At 42.3% G+C, this 17820-nt stretch overlaps 1 protein-coding gene across 5 annotated transcripts in view; it reads left to right on the forward strand.

Moving 5' to 3' along the window:
- Positions 1 to 5635: 5635 nt before the first annotated feature.
- BCLAF3 (BCLAF1 and THRAP3 family member 3) overlaps positions 5636 to 17820 on the forward strand; it is a 32841-nt gene continuing 20656 nt past the window's right edge. For 3 of the 5 annotated variants that reach the window (XM_014251006.2, XM_014251019.2, XM_005516678.3), the window contains exons 1-4: positions 5636 to 5667; positions 13342 to 13413; positions 15345 to 15923; positions 16267 to 16932. In XM_014251006.2, the coding sequence (XP_014106481.2) occupies positions 13373 to 13413; positions 15345 to 15923; positions 16267 to 16932 (1286 nt within the window). In that variant the 5' untranslated portion in view covers positions 5636 to 5667; positions 13342 to 13372. Of the gene's footprint in view, positions 5668 to 5926; positions 6299 to 10966; positions 11086 to 13341; positions 13414 to 15344; positions 15924 to 16266; positions 16933 to 17820 lie in introns of those variants that run through there. The other 2 variants (XM_014251010.2, XM_014251014.2) reach the window with 2 other exon arrangements.

Consider the following 17820-nt stretch of genomic DNA (forward strand, 5'->3'; position numbering starts at 1 on the left):
ATCTCAATCAGGAATAATTTTCTTTTTTTTTTTTTTATTTTTCTTAAACCTCTTATCAGTTTAAATACAGAAATTCAAAAGAATACAAATTCTGGCCATTGCCTGCTGAAATGGGTTTGTTCTCTCAGTTCCTGGACAAAGGCTGTCTGCACCACAGCTGGCAGAGAAACCCAAGTTCAAGGAGGCTTTCAAAGACTACTGTGTGCAGTAGTGTGTCAGGAACAGCATTGAAACCCTGCCAGCATGGGCAACAGGTGCAGTCCTGGTCAGACATGGCTAAAACTTCCCCAGCTGAAGATTAGATCAGAAGTTCTTCCCTTTTGGCAAGCAACGTTTGTATTTCTAACCTACAGTTTTACAAGGTTAATTTATGGCAATGTTCTTGCACCAGTGTTGGGCTTTAGGGCAGGTGTCTTGTAGCAAATGAAACTGCTGGTGGATTTAGCAAATAAATGAGCTGATGAATGGCTGAAGGTCACAGTCACTGAAGAATGCTAAGACACTTTGCACATATTTACTACCACATAATTACTATTAAAATTCCTAAGGCAAATCAGTATCAGTCATGCCCACAGTGTTGTCTCAAGCTGGACATTTTGAAATTTTCTCTCTCCTCAGTCCGACTTTCATCCTGCTGTTTTACTGCAATTTCTGCTTCTGTCATCCTTCCAAGACCTGGCTCTTGCACAAGCAAAGCATTGCAGCCTTTTTGTGCCTCTGCCTTCCTCCTCAAATTCATCTGCTGTAGCCTCTTGGATGATAAGCTCAAAGCCTTTGTTTTTCAAATCCTCTTACTGCATTAATGTCACACATTGGTATTAGTTCATACACCGAGATTGTTTTCACTGGTATTTTGCCAAAGCCCTACCAAGTTCACATGGACTGCATACCCAGCAGCAATGGCACATTTTCATGTGTTGTTACAGGAAAGCCATGATAACCTTATAAATAAAACACTGGCTTTGTTACATCATGAGAGCCTGGGCTTGCTGGAGGCTCTCTTTGAAGAGTAATTTGGTGATACTATCAGAGCCAAGTCATGCAGTTAGTCATCCTCACACATTCCTTCAGGTTTTAATTAAACAATTATTTTCCAGCGTTCCTTAAATTTCAAGGCTAAAAAATGTAGGATATATTTCCTCAATGAAGGAGGGAGTCATTATCTGTTGCTTTGAGCCTAGACAGAAAAAAGTATCATAGTTCCACAGAAAACTGTTAAAGAAAGTTCTTATGACTGAGTTTGGGGTTTATTGCTTCATTCTAGAACAAATTCTTGTCTTGCCTTGTATAAGGTATTACAGAGTTGAAGTTCCTTTGACAAATAACCTCAGCAATTGACTTAAACCCCGGTGTCTAATTTTTATAAATTAAGAGAGAGAGCTGATGATCCCTTGCTGGGAACTTAGAGGTTTAGCTAATTTTGTTCCACTGAATCATTGAAATATTTTTTTTTTTTATTACTACCATTAGAAGAAGCAAATGACCAATGTGCCTGCAAAGAATTAGGCTGCTCATTTTCATTTCTTAACAGAAGATGCACTTTGTGGTTTGGTGAAAGCATTTTGATAAAAAAGTGCCTGATTGTGCTAAGGGGTATAGAAGGGTGAGAGGCAGAAGAAGAAAGCATGAATGTGAAACTCCTTCAAAAGCAGAAATCCTAGTAATGAAGCCATGCAAACCTAATCAGGAGCCATAACAAGACAGTCAAGTACAAAAGTAACCATTTCCCTTCAGGTATTATGAGAAGTTGCCTGGTTTAACCATGATTTAACCACGGACAGCAGTTCTTGACAGTGGATCAAGATCATCTTGTGGGGTGCTGAATCCACCAGACCCTCTCTCACTGTTCCAAGATGCTTCTTCCCTTTTAACTGTCACCATCTACAGGCTCTGTCTGGAGACACCAAAATTAATTGTGTATGACAACCAAGCCAAACCACTCCTACAGCAAGATTTTAATGTCATTTATCTGGTGCACCTCAGTGGAGAGCAGGTTTTCAGCGGCAGCTGCTATGGTGGTCAGCCCTGGCATTGCAGGAAAGTCCAGGTGATGCTCCCCAGCACAGGCTGGGGAGCACATTCCTTGCTCTGTGCCTGCTTCTGTGCCTGACCTTGCCAACGATCAAGGAGATTTTTTTTTCTTTTTTAATTAGCATAATATGGTTCAGCAAAGGTCAGTGCCAAGAGTAACATTTTATGTGGAAAATGAAATCCCTCCTTGAAAGAACAGATCCATAAGATCTGTCTGCTGTCAAGGGCTAGTTCCTGCTTTTGAATTTTAGGTAACTTCTATTCATCATTTCCAAATATTTAGCATGCAAACCACAGTTGTGCTCTTTCCAAAGGGAATGTTTACTAAATTAAGCATTAAAGGAATATGAAAGAGATTCTCTATTCTAATGATACTTAATTAGAAATAAAACATGGAAATAGATTAAAATAATTAGTCTTAATAAGCAGTAATTGCCAAGTCTTGTGCAATAGAATAGCCTTCCCAATTTAGAGGTAGAATAATGATGCTGTGGAGCTACTAATAGACACTGATTTAAATATTAATTTAACTTGTAAAGTATGTATGTTGTTTTTTACTTTGACTACATGATCCTAACCACAGACATCCTTTCTATCCACATAGTGCTTACTATCCATCAGGATAGTATCCATCCTGCTATCCATAAATATATGTTGGATCAAGACCATCTGCAGCAACGTCAAGTAAATAGGTTGAAAATGAAATTTGATAATTTATGTCATGTAGAAGTTTTCCCTATGCACACAGAGGCTGGCTGTCTGTACTGTGAGCTCAGTTTTTGTCTCAAATCTGCTTAGATTTAAGTCTCAGTGCAGAGGTCGCCCCCTACATGCAAAGGTCAGGCAAACCATTTCATCAGCTGAAGCAGGGAATAAAACCAATTTTTTTATTGTTAGTTCGACTTTCTGAATCTTGATAATGAAAAGGTGGCTGCCTTTACAGTGATTATCCCATATATTGCCATATATGTCAAACTGGGACTGCACCTATCTGGCATATACCAGATAAGATACTATCTTATCTGCACCTACCCAGGTTTTTTGAGAAAGTGCAGATCAGTGGCATCTCTCTGCTTCAGTCTCACTTTCTCCATCTAAACCTCACTGAGGCAGTTCTTATCCTGAATTTCTATTAACAAAAATTCCAGCATACCAAAGAGGAAGTAAGTCTTGTTTGGTGCTGCTTGCCACTATAATTCTGTGCCCTATGGGTCAGTAAATCTTCTGCAGTCCATTTTAATTGGGAAAATGCTACAACTAAATTAAGAAAGAATCTTATAGTTTTATACGAGCATTTCAAAGTGTTTTGGTGCATGCAGGAAAAATTTTTATGCAGCAATCATGGATTTCCATGCATATGAGTCCACAGAGAACTGAGCAGGATCCTGTGGACAAAGACAGCAAATGGATTGATACCTGTGACAAGGGATCCCTCAGTCCCACCTACAGCCCCCAGGCTTGAGAAGACAGAAAATTGAGGATAATGCACTGCTGAAAGGTAAGTCCTATAAAGGAGGACAGGAGGACATCAGCAGCTAAAGTCCAAAGGACAGCCAAAGTCAGCTCATACTGGTCTCCAGAATATAGGGAAGCTGAGACCATCCCTTTGAGGAGGCCAAGAGTAAGCAACCCTTCCTCTCCACTCTCTATTCAGTGAATATAACTTCACCCTGTTTAGGCCATGGCTTGATGACAGAGTAAATGCAACACTATGGTTCTTGGCTACAGCAAAAATGTCAAGACTGTGTAACACAGTGTGATGAGTCTGGTTCTTTTTTTTTTTTTTGCTTAAATTAAATTGTTTTTAAAGAAAAAGTTGACAAGGTTTACTTGGTAGGCTTTACACAAGATCAGATATCAACTGCCTTTGCAGTTGTAATGATACTGTATCAGGTATCACCTGTCTTCCTTTAGCTACTGTAAGAATACAAAACCAACCAAGCATCAAAACCATGCTTGGGCTAAAACAAAATAGTGTGCCTGCATCTGTGCTGAATCAAATTTATATTAAGGAGTTGATCTGACAAAGCACCAATGTAGTATTCAAGATCCTTGACCAACAGCCTTGGATACCAATGCAATCTAAATAGCATCAGTGTCTCCTTGGTTTTGTGTGATCTATAAATCTATTTCTGAGTGGTTTTCAGCCATAAGAAGATACTTTGTTTTGAAAGGATTACAGTATGTTCAGTGTGTGATTCTGTTGTTTACAGCTCCTGAAGGAAAAACTGACACCAAACCTGTTGGGCCTGCTGACTATCAGGACTGGCAATCGAAGGAATTAATGTATCCCAGCAGCCTAAAGAGCCTTCATGTCACTGGGACTGATCCGATCCCAGGCAAGGAGCCATCCTGTAGTGTGTGTTCTGAGGGGAACTCCAGGAACTTGTGAAAAGTCTTGCAGAGCACTACCTGACACCTTGGGAGGCACATGGGACAAGGGAGCCACGGCTGCCTCACCTGCAGGCTGGGGGCAGCACCATGGTGGCTGCAGCTGCAGGGTTGGACCTGTCTGGCCTCGGGGAGTCTTCGGTCCAGCCTTTCCTGCCTGATCCACTACAGTGCAGCCAAGACCAGTGAAAGGGCCAGGACTGTGATGCCTGCCCAACAAACCCAAGTTCCTGGGGCCTGCCCCGCTCCTGCCATCCCTGGCCCTGCGCAGGAGCTGCCATCTGTTCCTTGGGCACAAGGGGCAGTGAGAAGTGTCCCAGAACCACTGAATATTCTGAGCTGGAAGGGACCCAGAAGAACTGAGTCTAACTCTTAGCTCTGCCCAGGACAGCCCCAACAACCACACCATGCACCTGAGAGCATTGTCCAAAAGCTTGAACTCTGTCAGGCTTGGTGCTGTGATCACTTCCCTAGGGAGCCTGTTCTAGTACCCAACCACTCTCTGGATGAAGAACCTTTTCCTGATATCCAACCTAAACCTTTCCTGACACAACTCCAGGTCATTCCTTTGGGTCCTGTCACTGGTCACTACAGACAGATGATCAGTGCCTGACCCTGCACTTCTCCTCACGACGAAGTGGTAGACCATGAGATTTCCTCCAGGTTGAACAAGCCAAATTAGCTGAGCCACTTCTTAAATAGTTTCTCCTCTAGCACTCGAGGTGAGGCCGCTCCTGAGCAGAGCAGGACAATCCCCTCCTTCTCCTGGCTGGCGATGCTGTCCGTGATGCGCCCCAGGACGTGGCTGAGCCTCCTGGCTGCCCGTGACACGGAAGGGCTCTATTTCCCACAGGGCATTCCAGGTGAGGGACTGCTCGGAATTCAACACCCGGGAAGGGTCAGCGCACCCCGTCCTCTGCGCTACCGCGGCCGGGAACCAGCGGGCGGGAGCCAGCTGCCCAGCCCGAGCAGGAGAGCCCGACTCCAGGCAGCACGCCGAGGCTCCGGCTAAAGGGCCCCGGTCTGAGAGGGGCGGTCAGGGGGCGGTGCCGGACCCGCCCCCGCCCGGCCCCGCCCGGCCCTCCCCTTCCGGGCCGCCCCCCGCCCGCCCTTTCTCTCTGCCGCGCCCGTGGGAAGCAGACGCGGCCGGCGCGCCCGCCGGGACCCGCCCCGCCGGCTCGCCGGGCACCTGCTCGGGGCGGAGCGGCGGCGGCCGGAGGAGCGGCGGGAGCGGCGCCGCAGGCGGTGAGTGCTGGGCCGGCGGGGGCACCACGGCCGCGGCGGGGCCTGGTGGGGCCCGGCGAGGGGGCGGGGGCCGGTGTCGCGGTGCCCCGGGGAGGGGGGGGCGGGTCATTGTCCCCGTCAGCGCCGCCTGCGAGCCGGGAAGGAGCGGCCCGGGGTACTCGGGACTCCGTCGCCTTCCGCCGCGCCCACCGAGAGCCGGCGGTCGGCCCAGCCCGGGGGAGGTGAGTGGCGTTTGCCGCCCTCGATCCCCGCTCTGGCCCGGGCGCTGCTGGCCGCTGGCAGCGGAGCTGCGGGGACGGGAACTCGGCAGGGATTGTGCCGCTGCCCTCCTGGGTCCGCTGGCGGCGGGGCAGCCCGGAGCAGCGGCACCCGGAGCCGCCTCGCCCCGCATGTGTGCATGTATGCACAGAGCGTGTGTGCCGTGGTGCGGTGCGCGGGGGCCGTCAGGAGGTCTGGCAAGGCCAGGAACAAAGCATAGGGCAGGGGCACACACCCAGGTCGCCGCGGGGCTGTCGGCCGTGCCCCCGAGTCGTGACTGATCAAGAACACCCGTGTTGCTGTGAACCCTCTGGGCCAGCAACACCGCAGAGCTGAGGTCGCTGCCCACTGTTACTGTAAGGACACCTTAGAGGTGAGCAATGCATAAATACCAACAGTCTACCTGTTTCCAGTAATTTATATGTTGTCACACGCAGAACCACACCAGTTAAAGTCTTTATGAAAACTTAGAACGGTGCAGATTTTGTGTAACAGTCATAGCTCAGTTTCAGTATGTCTGGTTTAGCTTAATGTATTTTCCAGATTGAGTCAAGCCAAAGCAAGATGAATTGGTGCCCATTTGAACAAATCTGTGGGTTTCTTGAGACTTCTTTAAGTGATTTAGTTGGTTATACACATTTTTTTCATATACAGCTGAGTGGGTGGTAATGTCTCGTAAGGAGCTGGCGATAGCAGTCTCCTCACTTGGCTCAACTCCACCTAGGACAGCAACACTTAATTTCTGCTGTTATTCTTAAATGCCCCAAGTCACTTATTAATATAGTTTAGATTCCTCAGTTATAAGGGTTTAAAACAAAGGCTGCTCAAATTGTGTGGAGATTTTAAATACCTGCTTACTTTGTGTTTGTGGACCTCAAGGAAAAGTGAATCTTGTGCGAAAGTCTTGCTGGGTGTGGATTGCTGGAGGAAGAACAGGGAAGAGGATGCCAGGAAGGGCGGGGAAGATATATGCAAAAGGCATGGAAGGATCTTTGGTGAAGGATGTCCTGTTGTGGCAGCCTGACATGGAGCTGGGCAGAGAGGGGTAGGGAACATGGTCTTTCCCTTTGAGGATTTTTCAGATTTTTTTTTGATTTGTTTTTAATATTGGTGTTGATGAGGTGAACTGAAATCAATTAACTTCCTTTAGTGACACACCCTGTTATCCTGATAAACCGCTGTCTATCTTGAGTGTCCATGCACTCCTCCACATCTGCCTTCAGCAAAAGAACTGGTATTTCTGCCACTACTTTTGTAAGAGTCATCAAACCAACTCTCCATGTGCCTGTGCTGGGACAAGATGGGCTTAATTTTGGTGCAGTCTTGGCTTGTGGGTGTTCACCTTTCAGGAGGTAACATAGGCTGGGATGGTGTTGCAGGGAAGCTGGTGAGGGATGTGGCTGCACACAGTTAGGTTTGCCTTTCCTCTCGGGTGGCAGCAGGTTCTTGCTGTCTGTAGGGAAGGAAGGAAACATGCCAGTCTTTCAGCAAAGAAGCATTTCTGTACTGTGTCTGGGGAAAGCCTCCTGGCAGTGCTGTGCTGCAGCACCACTGATTTTGAATAATTAAGGGTCTTACTTTGGTTTTCTGGTGGTTTTGAGACACCAAGGTGAAAAAGCAGAGGTTTCCATCATGGTTTGTGTATTTTGGAGAGCTTTCAGTAGGCAGGAAGTTGTTATGGTTTGTCTCTAGGACTGACACAAACAGATTTAACATGCTTCTGGTCTCCCCTTAGGAAGTGGTCGGCAGATGTGGCTAGGTATGGTGCTGTAACATTTGAAGCTCTGTACTGAGCAGGTGTTAAAGGCCTCTAATTCAACACATTATAGAAATTGCTCACTAATATGGGTTGGGTTTTCTTTGTGCAAAAAAAAAAAAAATTGGAAAGTGAAATACCTTATTTATTATGTGATACAGATTTATCCTGCTCAGTCGTTCCAAGTTGGCATTCTGATCTGTTCTTTTGCAAAGGTGAGGCATTGCCTGCTAATTAGTGTAATTAAATGGGTCGGTTTTAAATGAGAACTCACTGAAAAGTTATATGCTCTGTAGACTATTCAGTTATTTTTATTCCTTTGCTCAAATATGCAGGCACAGGGGAACATTTTGTATATGTTTCAAGCAATTACTTAGAATTTGTTAGTTGGTCCACTAAGAAATTCTGTGTGTTTGAGCTAGGCCTGTACTTTCTGTAGTAGGTCTTCATCCTCCTGTGAGGGGGAACAATCATTTTTTTATCTCTGTCTATTTGTGTAGCAAGCAGAGGAGAGTGATCCCCACATGCTGCCCCTGCAAGGCACCGTTACATCGGTTGTGTGAGGTCTGGTTGTCTGTTAACAGTCCTTGGCACTGGGATACTGCCTGTGTAAAGCCTGCCTTCCCCAGCTTGTGCCAAAGAAAAGGGATAAAGCTGAGCAGGACAACTTCTAAAGCTGCAGTGGATGTGGTTTTGGTAGGTTGAAGGGGTGCTTCTACTGCTGGGGGGAGGCCCATTCTCAGATAAACTGGAACATTGGAGCTGCTTTCCTTGAGGGGTGACACATTCAGCAGGAGTGTGGTGCTGCCTCCTGCCATTGCTGGCCTCCATCCCCAGCTGCTCTGCCACAGCTGCATGGGGACATGGTGTGGACCAGATCTGGAAATTTCTGAAATATAGCATGGCATGAAAAATGGAGGACGTAAAAAAGGATTATTTCCTTGGTAATGTTGGTGGTGAGGATTTAGGCTGTGAGACTGCAGTGGCTCCAGACCTGCCACAAAATGTTGTGGAGATTCAAAACATATCCTTGGAGATGTGGAAGGTCCTCCAATAGTCCCTTCCCCAGGGGAAGGGATCTGTAATCATAAAAAGCCGTTGTGGAGTATCAGAGATCTGTGAGAGAACTGAGGATGGAAATTTGGCTCTCACTCATTTGCATTGATCTGTTACCTGCTGTGTTGTCTAAAAGAGGGAATGGTTTAGAAATCCCTCAGCCAAGTTCCATTTGTCTCAGCTAGGTGTGTGCCCTTGACTTAAACTTGACTAAGCTGTTCTAGCTCATAGCTTTCAAAGCTGTCACACATATCCTTCCCTGAGGTGGTGTGCCTTGAGATGGAAGTGATCTCCATGTGCTGGCAGAGCTGAGTTAACAGTGAAGATGCTACTGAAGCCTGTCAAGGGAACTTTGTCTACAGGAATCCTGTTGCAGGTTCAGAAACATTGAGACTGGGTTGTTGGGAGATGTTTCTCTGCTTTTATACTTTTTTCTTTACATTTAGTGTTGGAGGTGATAGGATTTGCCTTGAAGATGAATAAGCAAGAACATGCCAGGCTTGTGTTCTGTGTGGACAGTGGCTGGAGTGGGCACTGCATGGGACAGCCTTTGAATAAGCTCTTATAACCTACACAGTGGAGAAGTTGCCAATTCTATACTTCTCATTTAAGGATGGTGTAAATGATTTTCTGTATTGCAGACCTAAGAGAAAAGAAAAAAAAAAAGGAGAAAAGAACTTGAAGTCTGGATTGCAACTGAGCTTTTAATTTGATTGTATTTGTATCAAATATTTAGTTGTCCTGATATTGAGAGTCTCAATTCCTGCTTTTTCTTTCTTGACAGACGCTGCAGCAATACAGACTTTGGCATGTCTCTTGCAGCTTCCGATTGATCCCTACCTAGAAGGCAGTCAGTGAAAATCTTGGAGCTGCTTCTTATCTTTTCTGGGCACAGTGAGAGAATAGTGATGTGGGTGGTTTTTACAGCAAAAGTCAGTGTCAGTCTTTGTGTTGGCCATGGGACCCAGCCTATGAGACCTGCTTGTCCCTCTGTCCTCTGAGAAGTTTGTGGTGCTGGTCAGGCAATCCCTCAGAAAGTGGTGGGGGATGACATCTCCTTCACTGTAGTTAAAAGGCATTGAAGAGCAGTTCCCAGGTGATGGGCACTATTAGTATTGATTTGCCTTTTGTGTGTCTTGAATAGGGTTTCTTCCATGATCTGTTCCATGAAATGATGGAAGGCACCAAAAAGTCACATAAAGCAGTCCACACATTTATAGTCTGTTCCAGGAGAGTTACCTGCTTCTACTCAGTCTGTGCTATTACTTGTAGGGTTTTACCTGTTTGAGACTTGCTGATTTTGGGCTCTTTGCTCCAGTTCCCTTCTGTGCAGCTAGATGATTGCAGTAATTTATGATTTATTGTTTCATGCTGGAGAAAGTCAAGAGGTAGAAGATGGTTCTGTTCAAGAGAGCAAGTTGTTAAAAACTTATGCCCTTTCTGAAAGAACATGTGTTCAAGTTGGCACATCCCATACAATTTCTGGTCATTTTTTAAGTTACTTGTCTCAAGATACTCCTTTCAGGTTTGTAAAAGAATTTTGTACTTGTCAAAACACTAATATCTCAAGGGTAGAATCAAAGGAGAGCTGGCAGCAGGCTTGAGGCCATTTCTCCCAAGAGGGAAGTCTGAGTCCAGTTCCAAAAGTCAAAGGAAAGAAAATAAAAGGTGGGAGTCTCATTAATATTTAAAAACTATCTAAGCACAGTTACTGATAACTCTTCCAATGAGTCACTTATTGTTGTAATGTCACAAACACAAGCAGCACTCTGAACCTAATAATGCTGCTTAGATAAAAAAATAATTCTTCATGTTTTCATAGTGACAGTGTGTCTCCCAAAGTACAGCAGAACATCTTGGAGAAATTCAGAGCCCAGAGCAGACAGGTCCTGGAACTACTGCTCCATCATGACCTGTCTTTTCAGAAGCACCTGGATGCCTGACTTGGAAACTGTAGGGGGCTTCACTTGATTCAAGTAATTCTGCTACAGACAGGCTTGCTACCTGATACCATCCTACAAAAAACTTGCTTTTGGTATGGAACCATACTGCGGGTCTAGTTGAGGTGACTTTAAGCTGGATTTAGCAATGTTTACAAATTCTGTATAGATGACTTTGCAATTCTGGTGTTGCACTGGGAGTCTTGTTGTGGGGGAGTGTCTGCTGCATTCACATGGTGTGTTTCTCTGTGAGGAAATCTTATTGCATGGGTCATTTTTAGGAGGTGCATTAGATGAACACTTCTTTCCACTAAACAAAAGGAATGTCATCATTGGAAATTACAGCAGTCCTCCTTATCCTAAGGCAAGATCTAGGACATGCTGTCACAGTCTTTCTCACGCTTTTAGGTATGATTGTTTAGCCAGTCTCAGAAAGAATAAGGAATTGGTTGTTCTGTATGCTCAGTTTCTAGCTTTATCAGTCTGGCAGATCAAGTTCTATACAGATGGTTGGGTGGAGTTTAATGGTACTTTTGTCTTTCTGGTGTTTACATACTCATTTGAAAATTAGGAATAAAGTTTAGAACTGAAGGAAAAGTAGGAAGAAAGAATTGTATCAGCATGTAAAACACTGTCACTTCTAAAAGTTTACCAGAAGAGATGGCGGTAGTGAATCTTTGAAGCTTGTGGGAGATTCACCACATTTTAAAATGCATTACCCAGGGACTGTGGGGGTTTTGGGTTTTTTTGGTTTGTTTTTTTGTTGTTTTTTTTTGTTTTTTTTTTTTGTTGTTAAATACTGTTTTGTAAGGTGTGTTTTTATGGGTGAAATATAGGAAACTATTTTGATTGCAATATTACCTTTCTTTGAAAAATAATGAATACTGGCATTGGAGCATGGTATCTAACTTTGGCTAGTATGACCTTCGAGTAAGCAGAAGGCCTGAAGTCAATTCATGCTATGCATTCCTCAGATATATGTCTTTAGGATGTAAGAGGCAGTGATAACTTCATATTTGGGAGTTCAGAGAGCAAATGCTTTATCTTGTCCTTGGGGTACTTTGGGGTTGGATTCTTTTGGGTTCACTATCCCTTGCAACAATTACAAACTCGTGCTTTGTTACATGAAAATATTGATTGTGGAGCAAAAAAAAAAAGTTCTAGTGGTTTTTCTTCAGAACTAAGCCATTGCTACATCTTGCAAATAAATGTATGGTTAGCTTAGGGTGCAACTTAATGAGCAGTTTCTAGTTTAGGAGGTGGCTTGTCTAATGCCTGCCTGCGGCATAGGCAGCAGGAGTATGCTGTATATTCTTCTCTAAAGATACTACTGTTTCAGCCATGAGGTAATCATACCAAAAAGTGGAGTATGGCAAGGTGATACTTTGTTTGGGCAGTCAGTGTGACTGAGGGGTGTGAGGCACTGGGTCAGGCATGTGGGTGCACACTACTTCAAATAGTGCCTTAAAGCTTGCATGTTTTTCTCCCTTTTCAATTTCAGTTCATTAGGCAAAATATTTAGTTAAAGGAATTATTTAAGCTCTGGGAGTGTCAAAAAAGCCATACTTTGCTAGCTCAGACTAGTTTTCTGTCTCCCTGAGTGTCTGAACAAATAAATACAGAAAATACCATTGCATATGTAGAGTGCCATTGACCTGACCTGGGTGTATTCTTTCAGTTTCAAATGGAGGGTTGTTCATTAACTTTAGAGCTGTTGATAGATCTGTTTTTGCATCTATATTTCTGGCCTTTAAAGCATTTTGTGGTAATTAAAAGCTGTTGGCATGGGTATGTAGTCCAAACTTCAGTTTTTAACCAGTTACCCAGTAATTTCATTCTGCTTTAATCCTTTGTGTTTGCTAAATAATGAACAATCATTTCATTCCTATTCAGCAGTCACATTACTAGTGAGTTTGTATATACATTTTCATCACTTCATTTTGGAGTTCCTAAGGGTTTTTTTGCATTCTTTCATAGCTTTTATGAGAAGGGTTTCCCAGAGCTACCTTCAGCAGTCAGGAGCTGCACTTTGTCATAGTGCATCCATTGTATGTTTAGTGTGTGTCTACTTAGTAGGTTATTAGCAGGTGAAGTACAACTAAAGTGATCTTTTGTACCTCGTTTGATTTGAATGAAGTATGTGATGAGCTTGCAGTTAAGATTTGATGGAGAAGCTAAAATTTACAAGAAGTCTGCAACCAAGCAAAATTTTTGCTGTATATGACAAATTTGAGCTTCAGTGTATATGAAGCTCAAGATATAACTTGATGCAAAAACATTTTCCTTTACAAACTTTATTTTTAAAGCTGTTTCTCCCCTCTATCATCTACAGCATTCAACACATACTGTGTTTTTCATTGCTGCAGCTTGAGTTTATTAGCATTTAACAGCAAGTTGAATAGACAGCATTACAAAATGGAGAGAAAAATGGAACAATGATCAAATATTTAAATCTTTATAAAGAAAATATACTGTGTTTTAAGATCAGCAACTAGAGAAAAAAAGGTTGCTTGCCTTAAAATTGGTATTAGAAGTTTACCTTTTAAATACAACATCCTGAAAATATACCTCACCCTAACTTCAAAGCTTCTAGTACTACACATGTTAAAAAAAACTTCCTGTTGCAATTTGTAATCAGACTAGTAAATTATCTAATTTTTACAGCTTCGAGAAACTCATAAACACGTGAGAGAAGATGACAAGATCTAGATCAAGATCACCACGATGGAAACCAAGGTAAGTATCTACAGCTTGTGTTCTGAAATGTAGCTCTATACAAGGATTTATAACTAGGACCTAAAACTTTCATTAAAGAAATAAAGCTGCATGCAGAATTGCAATTTGTAAAGTGTGTTTTATTATTTATAAGTTATTGTACAAGCTGAACACCTGTAAATTTTTTTCCCAGCTCATGATTTTGTTAAAATTTCTTTTAAGCTGGAAGTATTCAGTTTTTGCAGACTGCCAAGAACCTTATTCCTCTTTTGTGTTGTGGGATTTACAATTACCTTAAGCACAAATTCCAAGTCCCAAACTAGCTATTTTTACACAAGCACCACCTTGAGCACTGGATATCTGTAACTTGCTTCTGTTTTGTTTCTTGGCCTACAGGGAGGAATTGTTTTTAAAAAGTTGGAAGGTTTTTTTAAAAAAAAACAAAACTAAGTTCAAACACCTCAGACTTACTGAAGTTTGGGGCTGATTTGTAAACTGATCTTTAGCACAGTTAGACATGCCTTGCAGCGTAACAGAGTGAAAACATGTGGAAATGTGGGAGTTGTTGCCCTTCTCCTTGGACATTAGCCTAGTGACGTTTGTCACCAGAATAACATCCAGCTTACTTCATGCTGTGAGTTACCTGCCTCATTTTTAAGACTTGCAGTGCAAATTTGAGGTGCTAAAACCAAGAGGGTAGAATACAATTTCAAGCTTTCAAGAATGTGGAATTACTCGTGGTTTTGGGTATCTCTTCAAAACAGACTAAGTTGTGATAACCAAGACAAGGGAGTTCGGATAACTCAGAAAAATGTGTGGGTTTTTTTATTTGTTTATTTTGTTTTTAAAAAGAGAAATCCTACCTATGTCCATACTAGATTGATAGCTGTGAATGTCATTTGAGTAAGGGCAGCCCCAGCTCACATTAAAATGTAAGCCCTAACCAGACCTATGTGGGACAGCAGCTGCAGTGTAGGTGCTGTTGGAAGTAAGCTATTAATGTTTTAGGAACATCTGTGGTTCTGAGTTTGAACTCATTTGCAGAAATGGAGTAAATAGTTATGTCAAACTGTTCATTTGCAATTTGTGCACAGAGGAAGTGGCTTATTTCAACGTGTGTTTTGATGTTTTTTATTAAAGAGCTTGTCAAGAGTGTGCAGTGAATACTTGAACACGAGCAGAACTATTATGTCTGGCATTACTTTCGGGTTCTTCTTAGTGTCCTGTGCTGTTTCTTCTTTATTTTAAGGAGATTTTGGCTATAACTCCCTCATTTTTGTAACTGTAGGTGAAAATGCAGAGCTGAGTGATGCAATTGGATCTTTAATTGCAAAAGCTGCAGTAAGTGTGGAAGTAGTGTGTGTATACATGTGTGAACATGTACATACAATTATCCAAAAGACCAAAGCATCTTTCTCAAACTTGTTTTTTTTCTGCAAGAAAAAGCCTACCTGTATGACAATTTAAATATATTTTGTAATGTTTCAATGTTTCAGTTTTGAAGGTTGATTCAGCATGCAAAGAAAACCTTTTTCCTTCCTTTTTAAATTTCTTTAGACACGTTTTTTTCCTTCCCTTTTTTCTCTTTGCCCTGGAAAAGATAGGGAATGCTTGAGAAGTGTGAAAATATGTATAACAGTTGTTCTCAATGTAGTGGAAACTTCATGTATATGAAATTATTTTTAGTTCTAAATAAAAAACTTCATGGAGACAAAAATGATTGACTTACTGCAATTTCAAGTGAGTATTTTCACTATGAAAACTTTCAACAGGGTAAAAGTAAGCCTGGTACTCAGCCAGAAAAATGCCACTTCAATATCTTGGTGTTAATTTTTTTACAAGCTGATTAAAATTATGTACTAACTCTACTTCCTTAGGAAATAGATGTTCTTATTAAGAAATTAGTTCAATTTTATGGAACTACTCAAAAGTGGATTTTATTTTTGCTTTAGGTCCTTATCTCCAGCTTTTAGGACTCCAGAGAACCATAGGCAAAGGCATGATCATATTAATTATGACTGTGAATATAAAAGCTTTCGTAAGGATCCAAAAAAGTCTATGCCTTGGAGAACAGAAGATGAAAAGTATGGACAAAGCAATTCCAGGTTTGCATCTCATGGAAATAACCACCAGAGAATATATGAACGTAGGTCACCTTCACCAAACCTGAAAAGAATTCCCATGGAAGATGCTTACAGTCATAAGCCCTACAGAACACATTCATCTGAAAGGACTGAAAGTAATAGGAGATGCCAGTTACCACCAAAATACTCGGAAATACCTTATAAAGATCATGATCGTCCATTTTACCAGCACAAGATGGAGGACAGATACATGTTTGATCACTACAAAGTCACTGGTAATGAAAAAGGAATGAAACCTTTTCATAGACCATTAGGGGCTTCATGCAAACTTGAAAGAAAATGGCATGAAGATGACTTGAGGCACCAGAGGTTACATGAAGAGAAGTATGGTCAGTCACCCAGAAGAGTTTCTGATGAATTTACGGCAAGGAGCTCTTTACAGAAGAGGTATAGGAATAAAATAATTAAACCCTGGGTATTGTGGTGTAAAGCCTCAAGTGAAAGTCTGTTTTCATTATAGTTGAAGATATCCACCTTGAAACACGTTGGCCACTTTGTAGTTTAATTATGGGCGACTGGTAGTAGTGAAGTATTTGTCTTTTAAGTAAATCGTATTGCTGGCTAGAGTATGAAAGGATAATATTTCCCTCTTAAGAGCCCCTGCACATCTGTACCTTGGCGCGAGGGATTATGGGTTAACTTGCCACGCATTCTGCTGTCCAACATTCTGCACATATAAGTTCTCGCTTTCTTCTCTAGTGCAAGTGTAAATTGCTTTATGTCAACACAGGTATCCTGAAGATCACGATTACAGAGAATATGGGCACGCGTCTAAAAGGGCTAAGGAAATGGAGAGGTATGACGGTGGAGATGTAGCAAGAAATTCCAAGTGGAAGCAAGAACGTTCTTTTCCACCCTGCCAAGAAAAGGAGGAGCAAAGATATCCGGGTGCCCAGTCCCGCCGGTCGGCTGAGAGGGAGTACTTGGGGGGGTCTGTCACAAAGATAGCCTATGAGTACAGTCATAAACGGCGCAGGCATCCCGACGGGGAAAAGCCTTTTCCAGACGACAGAGCTCAGAAGTACGTGAAGCAGGAAGAGCAGAAGTACGGCTCTTCCAAGAGTGCTCGGAACAGCAAGGAGTTAGATTACTTTAGTGGTGGCAGAGCGAGGCGGACTGAAGAACGGCACGTTGAGGAACCTCTTAAATACAGTTCAAAGAAGGGCTGCAATGCTTGTGTTAACTCTTCCAAAACGGATGTTGAGCTGAGATCTTTTAAAAACAAACTGAATGAAAAAGTGAGGAAAGATGGGGAATTGAGGAAAAATGTAGATTCCTCCAATAGCCAGCATGATGCAAGTCATACTGTTTCAGATGTGAAAATGTCAGATGCCAGCTGTATGAGAGAACATCTCACAGTCAAAGTGGATATGAAGAAAATGGTGACCAAGTACAGGTATTGGTTTTCTTTCACCTCTGCTTTCTTCCTGTCTCTTTACAGTTTATGAACATTGGAGGGAAGCATGGTTTCTTTAGGAGCTAACCAGGACAAACTATGATTGTACCTTTTTAGTTTCATTTCTTCTAAAATGGTAACTTTCCTGTTAAGAACTTCCCTGCAAGTTAACTATTAAACCTCTATTAAAATAAACAAATAAAACCAACAAAAAAACCCCAACACTGTTTTATGGAGTTGCAGGAAGTGGAAAGAGTAGATATGCCTGATACAAACCTGTAGTTAGAAGTTAGTTATGATAAGTAAATGTGTTTCTATTTAAAAAAAAATCCTCAAAAAACCAAAACCCAAATGCAGAAAAGCCTAGTCCTGTGCTTTCATTTGAAATACAATGGCATTTTTTTAAACTGTCTTCCCTTCTTTTTTCTAAAAATCAGCTAACCTTTAAATACATAAATCTCAAGCAGATATTCAGATGTTCAAGATCTCAAGTTCAGTAAAACTGCCAAAAATGAGAAATCTGGGTTGTCATTTATTGTTATAACAAAGTGGCAACCTGTTGAGGCATCAGAACTGAAAAGCAGTAGAGTCTGCTTCCAGATGTCTTCTGTGTAATACTTGTGTTTGCATTTAGCATCCCTAGTGCTGGCTGCAGTGGAAGAAAAAGTGGCAGTACTATAAAATTTTAGATGATAAATACATGGTAGAGAGTAAGCAGCTTGGTTTTGATAGATTCTTGCAGGGTTTTCTGGTTTTCTTGCTGTTGCAGGCCAGAATATTTTATATCGGTAGTAATTGCTTTTGGAAGAGATTACCTTTCTTTCCAAAATGATCAGCTTTCATTTTAAAGGTATTTTGCCTCTTGTCCCAAATAAAACATCTATATAA

This window comes from Pseudopodoces humilis, chromosome 2 (assembly GCF_049639895.1).
Source record: "Pseudopodoces humilis isolate 2021_Gansu_Grassland_sample_001 chromosome 2, ASM4963989v1, whole genome shotgun sequence".
Classification (NCBI taxonomy): Eukaryota; Metazoa; Chordata; class Aves; order Passeriformes; family Paridae; genus Pseudopodoces; species Pseudopodoces humilis.